This window comes from Scylla paramamosain, chromosome 41 (genome assembly GCF_035594125.1).
Source record: "Scylla paramamosain isolate STU-SP2022 chromosome 41, ASM3559412v1, whole genome shotgun sequence".
NCBI classification, from domain to species: Eukaryota; Metazoa; Arthropoda; class Malacostraca; order Decapoda; family Portunidae; genus Scylla; species Scylla paramamosain.
In genome coordinates this window covers 8,579,467-8,589,466 of record NC_087191.1, presented here as the reverse complement: position 1 = coordinate 8,589,466, position 10,000 = coordinate 8,579,467, and the positions used below count along the sequence as shown (strand labels likewise).

Here is a 10,000-nt window from a genome sequence, read left to right as displayed (position 1 = left end):
AGTATCAGAATTGTGGCTTAGGAATGGGGGCATCAAAATTATGGCTTAGGAATGGGAATGTCTGGAATGTGCCTTGTCTTCCCTGGAATGTGGATGTTTGGAATGTTGGAATGTAGTTTAAAGTGTATTTTTTTTTCAAGGATATTTTCAGGAATGTTGGAATTTAACGGTGCTTTTCTGGAATGTGGCTTAAAATGTGGCTTTGTAAGGGATTTACTTTCCTGGAATGTGGCTTTATAAGGGAGAATGTGGCTTTTTAAGGAATTTTTTGTGGTGTTGGTTTTTAAGGGAGAATGTGCTTGGAATGTGGCTTTTTAAGGATTTTCTCTTGTGGAATGTGAGTTTTAAGGGTGAATGTGTCTGGAATGTGCCTGGAATGTGCTTGGAATGTGGCTTTTTTAGTGATTTTCTCTTTTGGAATGTAAGTTTTTAAAGGAACACATGGCTTAGAATGCGTCTTTTTAAGGAATTTTTGTAATATTAATTTTTAAGAATATATGGATGGAATTACTTAAAAAACGTGACTTTTTAACCCTTTCACTCCACAAAGACCAATACGTGGGGTTGTTTATAAGTATAAGAAAGAGAGAAGAGGATTTAAAGGAGAAGATTTTGAAATATGCAACTAAACCAACGCGTGGAGGTGGTGTGCAGCAAGGAGAGATGTGTCAGAGTGCTTAGGAGTCCAGGAATGATGTGCCAGGTAACAGTGAAAGGGTTAGGAACATGATCGTAACGGAGAAAATGCTGTAATTTAAATAGGCCTTTTTTTTTTTTTAATGTGCCTTTAGGTTGTGATTGTTAAAGGAATGTTCTTTTGAGTGGGTTTTGTGTGGGTGTTGTGGCTGGATTGTGGTGTTGTGGTTGTAATGTGGGTTTTTTGTGGTGTTGTGGTTGTAATGTGGGTTTTTTTTGGGTGTTGTGGTTGTAATGTGGGTTTTTTTTGTGGTGTTGTGGTTGTAATGTGGTTTTTTTTGTGGTGTTGTGGTTGTAATGTGGGTTTTTTTGGGTGTTGTGGTTGTAATGTGTTTTTTTTGTGGTGCTGTGGTTGTAATGTGTTTTTTTGTGGTGTTGTGGTTGTAATGTGGGTTTTTATGGGTGTTGTGGTTGTAATGTGGGTTTTTTTGGGTGTTGTGGTTGTAATGTGGGTTTTTGTGGGTGTCGTGGGTTGTAATGTGAGTTTTTGTGGGTGTTGTGGTTGTAATGTGTTTTTTTTGGGTGTTGTGGTTGTAATGTGGGGTTTTTGGTGTGTTGTGGTTGTAATGTGGGTTTTTTTGGGTGTTGTGGTTGTAATGTGGGGTTTTTTGTGGTGCTGTGGTTGTAATGGGGTTTTTTGTGGTGTTGTGGTTGTAATGTGGGTTTTTTTGTGGTGCTGTGGTTGTAATGTGGGTTTTTTTGTGGTGTTGTGGTTGTAATGTGGGTTTTTTGTGGTGCTGTGGTTGTAATGTGGGTTTTTTGGGTGTTGTGGTTGTAATGTGGGTTTTTTTGTGGTGTTGTGGTTGTAATGTGGGTTTTTTGTGGTGCTGTGGTTGTAATGTGGGTTTTTTGTGGTGCTGTGGTTGTAATGTGGGTTTTTTGTGGTGCTGTGGTTGTAATGTGGGTTTTTTTGGGTGTTGTGGTTGTAATGTGGGTTTTTTTGTGGTGTTGTGGTTGTAATGTGGGTTTTTTTGGGTGTTGTGGTTGTAATGTGGGTTTTTTTGTGGTGTTGTGGTTGTAATGTGGGTTTTTTGTGGTGTTGTGGTTGTAATGTGGGTTTTTTTGGGTGTTGTGGTTGTAATGTGGTTTTTATGTGGTGTTGTGGTTGTAATGTGGGTTTTTTTGTGGTGTTGTGGTTGTAATGTGGTTTTTATGGGTGTTGTGGTTGTAATGTGGGTTTTTTTGGGTGTTGTGGTTGTAATGTGTTTTTTTTGGGTGTTGTGGCTTGTAATGTGGGTTTTTGTGGTGTTGTGGTTGTAATGTGGGTTTTTGTGGTGTTGTGGTTGTACCGTGGGTTTTTTTGGGTGTTGTGGGTTGGAATGGTACTGGCTTGGAATGTGGGTTTTTTGGAATGGTGCTAGCTTGGAATGTGGGTTTTTTTGGAATAGTACTGTCCTGGAATGTGGGTTTTTTGGAATGAATGATTGAATTATTGTATTCAAGGTCGTGGTTTAGAACATGGCTTAATTTTTGGGGGGAGGGAAAGAGATGGCTTTTAAAAGGGAACATTGTGGGTCAGAAAACAAATGTGGCTCCTTAGCGACATATGACTTGTTGTGGCTTAGGAATGTGGCTTAGAATGTGGCTTATGTTGTTTGTGGCTTAAAATTTGGCGTATGTTAGTAGTTTGTGGCTTAAAATTTAGCATGTGTTTGTAGCTTGTGGCTTAAAATTTAGCTTGTGTTTGTAGTTTGTGGCTTAAAATGTCGCTTGTGTTTGTAGTTTGTGGCTTAAAATTTGGCTTGTGTTTAGTAGTTTGTGGCTTAGAATATCTCCTGTATTTTGTAGTTTGTGGCTTAGAATGTTGCTTGTTTATAGTTTCTGGCTTAAAATTTGGCTTATATTGTTAGTAGTTTTAAATTTGTTTCATGTTAGTAGTTTGTGGCTTAGGATGTCGCTTGTGTTTGTAGTTTGTGGCTTAAAATTTAGCTTGTGTTTGTAGTTTGTGGCTTAAAATTTAGCTTGTGTTTATAGTTTGTGGCTCAAAATTTAGATTGTGTTTGTGGTTTTTGGCTTAAAATTTTGCATGTGTTTGTAGTTTGTAGCTTAGAATTTAGCTCGTGTATGTTGTTTGTGGCTTAAGATTTAGCTTGTGTATGTTGTTTATGACTTAAAATATCGCTTGTGTTTGTAGTTTGTGGCTTAAAATTTAGCTTGTGCTTGTAGTTTGTGACTTAAAATGTCGCTTGTGTTTGTAGTTTGTGGCTTAAAATTTAACTTGTGTTTGTAGTTTGCGGCTTAAAATTTAGCATGTGTTTGTAGTTTGTGGCCTAAAATTTAGCTCGTGTTTGTAGTTTGTGGCTTAAAATTCAGCTTGTATAAGTAGTTTAGCTTTTATTGGGTCATGGAGCGGCTTAGGTTATGGGTTGATAGATAATTGTTGTAGTTCTAGGTTAGGAATATGGCTTTGAATATGGCTTACGTAGTTTGTGGCTAATGGGGGTGAGTGGGTGGCTTAGAACTGGGGTTAGCTGCAAGAAGTGATGTCATTAGGGTCTTCATGTGGGTTAGTAGAGAAATGTGCGGCTTTTATGGGTTAGCAGAGTGGGTTATGTGGTATGTGGCTTAGAAGTGGCTTGGATAAGGTGGTAATGTGGGTTTTTTTTTATTTTGTGTGGGTTAAATTGTGGATTTTTGTGGTAAATATGACTTTTTTAAGGAGGATGCTGGCTTGAGATGTGGGATAAGACAGATGTGTGGCTTTTTTGGATTGAAAGTGGCTTAAAATGTGTTTTTATGTGGTAAATATGGCTTTGTAAAGGAGGGAACTGGCTTAAAATGTGGCCTTTTAAAGTGGAAACTGGCTTAAAATGCAGCCTTTTAAAGTGGAAACTGGCTTAAAATGTGGCCTTTTAAAGTGGAAACTGGCTTAAAATGTGGCCTTTTAAAGTGGAAACTGGCTTAAAATGTGGCTTTGTAAGTAAGGAGACTGGCTTAAAATGTGGATTTCTGGGGGTGAATATGGCTTTGTAGGGAGGGAAATTCGCTTAAAAGTTGGCTTTCTTGGGTAAATCTGGTTTTATAAGGAGGATACTGGTTTAAAATGCGGCTTTAGGGGTGGAAACTGGCTTAAAATGTGTCTTTAGGGTTGGAAACTGGCTTTAAATGTCTTTAGGGGTGGAAACTGGCTTAAAATGTGTCTTTAGGGGCTGAAAACTGGCTTTAAAATGTGTCTTTAGGGGATGGAAACTGGCTTAAAATGTGTCTTTAGGGGTGGAAACTGGCTTTAAAATGTGTCTTTAGGGTTGGAAACTGGCTTAAAATGTGTCTTTAGGGGTTGGAAACTGGCTTAAAATGTGTCTTTAGGGGTGGAAACTGGCTTAAAATGTGTCTTTAGGGGTGGAAACTGGCTTAAAATATGTCTTTAGCGGTGGAAACTGGCTTAAAATGTGTCTTTAGTGGTGGAAACTGGCTTAAAATATGTCTTTAGGGGTGGAAACTGGCTTAAAATGTGGCTTTAGGGCTGGAAACTGGCTTAAAATATGTCTTTAGGGGTGGAAACTGGCTTAAAATGTGTCTTTAGGGATGGAAACTGGCTTAAAATGTGTCTTTAAGGGTGGAAACTGGCTTTAAAATGTGGCTTTAGGGGTGGAAACTGGCTTAAAATGTGGCTTTAGGTGTGGAAGCTGGCTTTAAATGTGGCTTTAGGGATGGAAACTGGCTTTAAATATGGGTTTAGGGGTGGAAACTGGCTTAAAATTTAGCTTTTTGCGTTAAATATGGCATTTTAAGGAGGACTGGCTTAAAATGTAGCTTTTGAGGAGGAAATTGGCTTTTAAGGGAGGATATTGGTTTAAGACGTGGCTTTTCGAGGTAAATATGGCTTAGAATTTGGCTCAGTAGGGTGATGTGACCTCTTGTGGGTTAGGAATGTAGAGTTATCAGGTATGTGGCTTAGAATGTGGGTTAGTAATGTGACTAGGTGGGAGAAAACTGGCTTGGAATGTGCCTAATGTGGTGTATGGCTGTCATGAGTTAGCGTTGTGGCTTGTGGTGGTGATGTGGTGGTGATGTGGGTTGTGGTGTTGTGGTGTTGTGTGTGGGTTGTGGTGGTGATGTCTGTGTGGGTTATGGTGGTGTTGTGGTATTTGTGGGTTGTGGTGGTGATGTGGTGTGTGTGGGTTGTGGTGGTGATGTGTGTGTGGGTTGTGGTGGTGATGTGTGTGTGGGTTGTGGTGGTGTTGTGGTGTGGGTTGTGGTGGTGATGTGGTGTGTGGGTTGTGGTGGTGTTGTGTGTGTGTGTGGGTTGTGGTGGTGTTGTGGTGTGTGGTGGTGTGGTGGTGTTGTGGGTTGTGGTGGTGTTGTGGTGTGTGGGTTGTGGTGGTGATGTGTCTGTGTGGGTTGTTGTGGTGTTGTGTGTGTGGGTTGTGGTGGTGATGTCTGTGTGGGTTGTGGTGGTGTTGTGGTGTGTGGGTTGTGGTGGTGTTGTGGTGTGTGGGTTGTGGTGGTGTTGTGGTGTGTGTGGGTTGTGGTGGTGATGTCTGTGTGGGTTGTGGTGGTGTTGTGGTGTGTGGGTTGTGGTGGTGTTGTTGTGTGTGTGGGTTGTGGTGGTGATGTGGTGTGTGGGTTGTGGTGGTGTTGTGGTGTGTGGGTTGTGGTGGTGATGTGTGTGTGTGGGTTGTGGTGGTGTGTGGGTTGTGGTGGTGATGTGTGTGTGTGGGTTGTGGTGGTGATGTGGTGTGTGGGTTGTGGTGGTGATGTGTGTGTGTGGGTTGTGGTGGTGTTGTGGTGTGTGGGTTGTGGTGGTGATGTGGTGTGTGGGTTGTGGTGGTGTTGTGGTGTGTGGGTTGTGGTGGTGATGTCTGTGTGTGGGTTGTGGTGGTGTTGTGGTGTGTGGGTTGTGGTGGTGATGTCTGTGTGTGGGTTGTGGTGGTGATGTCTGTGTGTGGGTTGTGGTGGTGGTTTGGTGTGTGGGTTGTGGTGGTGATGTGTGTGTGTGTGAGTTGTGGTGGTGATGTGTGTGTGTGGGTTGTGGTGGTGTTGTGGTGTGTGGGTTGTGGTGGTGATGTGTGTGTGGGTTGTGGTGGTGTTGTGGTGTGTGCATTGCGAGTTAGTGTGTTATTAGTGTGAGAAATAGTGATCTCTGCTCGTTTATTGGTGATGGTGGTGGTGACTTCAACACTATCATCACCATATCCACCACCACCACCATCACCACCGTATACTCCTCACCAGTCATCACCATCGTCGTCACTATCATTATCATCATCATCACCATCATCATCACCATTTAAGGCACACGAGATGAAGTTATGGTGAATCACTGTCATCACTTTTTCACTGCTCAGCGCACGTTCTTTCTTTCACTGTCACTATCCGTCACTATCGCCTCGCCGTCACTACCTGCAAGTCACTGGTTCATTAAGGTGAGGGTCGGCCAGGTGTTAATTGTTCACCTTACCTGTGTTGATAGTGACGCTTTACCTGGCCGCTAATTAGTGTTTGCACGGCCACTTTGCGTGATACAGCTCGCTACACCGTTGTCACTGTGTGTCACTGTGTGTGTCACCATACCTGGCTAATTGACTATCACCACACGTGTACCTGTCCTCACTGATTAGTCACCACACACCTGCCACCACCACACACCACTAGTCCCGCACCACACACACACACACACACACACACACACACACACACACACACACACACACACACACACACACACACACACACACACACACACACACACTAGCGCTCACCACACGCCGCCACACGCAGCCACCGTCATCACCACCAGCGCGGCGCGCCATACCCACGCCCGCCCGCCGCCCGCCGCCCGCCTGGAGATATTAATGCCGCTGTTTCTCGTCACCGCCGCTATCCACTTTTGCGTCACCATCTGGCGGGGGCGGTGGGCAGGTGGGGCAGAGGGACGCCGTCAGCGGGGCAGGGGGGCGAGAGGGGCCGCGGCGAGGACAGCGAGGTGGTGGGCGAGGGCGAGGGCGACCCGTCGCCGCCACCGCCGCCGCCGCCGACGCCGCCGCCGCCGCCGTCGAGCAGTTTGAGGGAGGCGCGGGCGGCGGTGACGGCGGTGGCGGCGGGCGGGGAGGAGAAGAGCGGCAGGGAGGAGGAGAGGGAGGAGGCAGAAGAGAGGAAGGGATGGGCGGGCAGCAGCAGCGAGGCGGCCAGGGCGGGGGACAAGCCGGGCTGGGCCAGCGCTGGGGGCACCGCGCCCAGCCGCAGGCCGCCCGACGCGCCCAACAAGCCGGAGAATAGCCCTGGGAAGGCTACGGGCGGCAGGGGCGCGTGTAGGCGTGGATCCAACAGCGCCGCGGCGTCGTGGGCGTCGGGGCGGGGATTGGCGCCCCCTGCCAGCCTGTCCCTGACGAGCAGCGGCATGGACAGGCGGCGCAGGGCAGGGGGTAGGGCGCAGAGCGGCGCGGCGGGCGCGGCGCCGTAGGGGGCCTCCATGGAGCCCGCCAGGCCCTTCTCGCGGTACAGCTTCTTGGTCTTGTAGCGGTGGTTCTGGAACCAGATCTTCACCTGGTTGGGCGTGAGGTTGATGAGCGCCGCCAGGTGCTCCCGCTCCGGCGCCGACAGGTAGCGCTGCTGGCGGAAGCGTCGCTCCAGCTCGTAGGTCTGCGTCTTGCTGAACAGAATGCGCCGCTTCCTCTTGCGCCCGCCCGCCTCGCGCCCCTCCTCCCCCTCCTCCTCCACCTCCAGCGCCTCCAGCTCCTCCTCCGCCGTGTAGTCCTCCTCCGCCACGTGCGTGTTCTCCGTGGAGTCCGCCGCGGCCTGCACGGGGGAGGGGTGGTGGTGGTGGAGGTGGTGGGGGTGGTGGTGGTGGTGCAGGGCCTCCGCCAGGTCTGTGGCGGCGGTGGTGGTGGTGGTGGGCACTGTGGTGGCGCTGGTGGTGGTGTCGCCGCCCGCCTCCTCCCTCACCACGGTCTGGCCGCCCACGCCCACGCCCGCGCCTGAGGAACAACACACCATCATCACCATAGTCATCACCATTATGTGCCTTGTCATCACGTCATAAAGTTACCTGGCCGTGTTGGGCGCGCTAATTAACGGCATACCTGTGTGTGTGTGTGTGTGTGTGTGTGTGTGTGTGTGTGTGTGTGTGTGTGTGTGTGTGTGTGTGTGTGTGTGAACGCGTAGAGGTGTCTTTGTGTGTGTGTCTGTCCGTCTGTCCTTTTGTTTGTAGCGTTACTACCATAATATTTAACCCGACCACCCCTCACACACACACACACACACACACACACACACACACACACACACACACACACACACACACACACACACACACACACACACACACACACACACACACACACCTTTCGTTGGCTTGTCCGGCAGCTGCAGCAGGTCCCTGACGGAGAAACTAGTAACACGCCCTCCGCCTGCTGCTCCCTCCTGCTGGGGCTGCTGCTGGAAGAGAGAGAGAGAGAGAGAGAGAGAGAGAGAGAGAGAGAGAGAGAGAGAGAGAGAGTATAGGTATGATAAGCAAGACAAACAAGACAAACAAAAGACATCACCTCTACTTCACCTCCTTCAGACACCACCACCACCACCACCACCACCACAACAACACTCACCATTGGTTCACCAGGCGCAGTAGCCATCTAGCACACGAGCAGCAGCAGCAGGAGCAGGAGGAGAAGGAGGAGGAGGAGGAATAGCACTATAAACACTCCACCAGCAGTAGTAGCAGTAGGAAAAAAAAGACATGAAAAAAAAAATCGACTATATTTTCTTGTCCTCGCGTATGACTCCTGGACGCCCAGACAACATTACAACTGCTCACTTTCCGCGCGATGGACGGCTTCTGGGATGGAGGGCGTGGGCGGGGCGACTGGTGTAGGTGGGCGGGGCTTCTGCCTGCCTGCACACCAATCCCCAGCCGCCCAGCTCCCCCTAGGCAGGCTGGGAGCAGGCTCAAAGAAGGGACGGTGCAAGGAGGGAAGGGAAGTCGAGTGAGAAGTGTGGCTTGGCTTGCTTTGGTTTGGTTACGTTAAAGTTAGTTAGGTGTCTTCCTCTCTCTCTCTTCTTGTTCTTTTTATTTATTCTTCTTCTTGTTCTTCTCTTTATTCTTTTTGTTCTTCTCCTTCTCTTTCTTTATTCTTCCTCATTCTCCTCCTTCTTGTACTCCTCATCTTTTTTTCTTTGTTTTTCTTTATTCTTCCTCTTCCTCCTCCTCCTCCTCCTCCTCCACTTCTCATCCTCCTCGTCCTTTTCCTTTCTTTTTTTCTATTCTTGTTCTTTCACCTCCTCCTCCTCCTTCTCCTCCTCTTCTCTCTTTATTCATCCTCTTCCTCCTCCTCTTCTTTATTCTCGTCCTCTTCTTCTTACACGCTTTTATTTCATTCTCATTCTTGTTCTACGTAAATTTGTGAAAGAGAGAGAGAGAGAGAGAGAGAGAGAGAGAGAGAGAGAGAGAGAGAGAGAGAGAGAGAGAGAGAGATTGAGTGAAAAGCCTGCTCTCTCTCTCTCTCTCTCTCTCTCTCTCTCTCTCTCTCTCTCTCTCTCTCTCTCTCTCTCTCTCTCTCTCTCTCTCTCTCTCTCTCTCTCTCATCATAAATATAATGTAGCCTCACCAGTGTCGTTAAGGCTTTTATTAGGTTCAAGTTACTAGCCAATGGGGGCCCAGAGGGGGGCTTTGCTGGGGGGGTGGGGGCCCTTTGTGGGAGTGTAACCGACCCTGGCTGTGAGAGTGGTGGGGGGAGTGAGAGGGGGATGAGAGGGGATGAAAAGGGGGGTTGTTCTTTGTTGCTCTCCCCACTACATACAGCTTACACCTCCTCCTCCTCCTCCTCCTCCTCCTCCTCCTCCTCCTCCTCCTCCTCCTCCTCCTCCTCCTCCTCCTCCTCCTCCTCCTCCTCCTCTACTTCTCTTTCTCTTCTTTTCTGTTATTTGTTAGTCCTTCCTCCTCCTTCTCCTTCTTTTCCTTTTTCTGTTTTTTATCGTTTTGTATTTCTCTCTCTTCTTTCTCTCTTCTTCTTTCTCTCTTCTTCTTCTTGTTCTTCGTGTTCTTGTTCTTCTTCTTCTTCTTGTTCTTGTTCTTGTTCTTCTTGTTCTTCTTCTTCTTCTTCTTCTTCTCCTTCTTCTCCGGGTTCTTCTCTTGTCTTCATTTGTTTCTCTTCCTCCTCCTCCTCCTCCTCCTCCTCCTCCTCCTCCTCCTCCTCCTCCTCCTCCTCCTCTACTTCTCCTTCTCGTCATTCTATTTCTCTACTCTCGTTTTCATTTCTTCTCTCCCTTTTTCTTTTTATTCTTCCTCTTCTTTTTCTTCCTCTTCCTCTTCGTTATTCTGTTAGTCTTCTATCCTGTTCCTCTTCCTTCTCCTCCTTATTCTTTTCCT

At 47.5% G+C, this 10,000-nt stretch overlaps 1 protein-coding gene and 1 long non-coding RNA gene across 2 annotated transcripts in view; one reads left to right on the top strand and one right to left on the bottom strand.

Moving 5' to 3' along the window:
* LOC135092794 (uncharacterized) overlaps nucleotides 1–10,000 on the top strand; it is a 61,593-nt gene that overhangs the window by 7,111 nt on the left and 44,482 nt on the right. The gene's annotated exons all lie outside the window — the stretch shown is intronic.
* LOC135092832 (homeobox protein Hox-A3-like) overlaps nucleotides 6,315–10,000 on the bottom strand; it is a 24,519-nt gene continuing 20,833 nt past the window's right edge. Inside the window, exons 4-5 of the mRNA XM_063991575.1 lie at nucleotides 9,279–9,347; nucleotides 6,315–7,613 (exon numbers count right to left, since the gene is read on the bottom strand). Of these exons, the coding sequence (XP_063847645.1) occupies nucleotides 6,532–7,613; nucleotides 9,279–9,347 (1,151 nt within the window). The 3' untranslated portion in view covers nucleotides 6,315–6,531. The remainder of the gene's footprint in view (nucleotides 7,614–9,278; nucleotides 9,348–10,000) is intronic.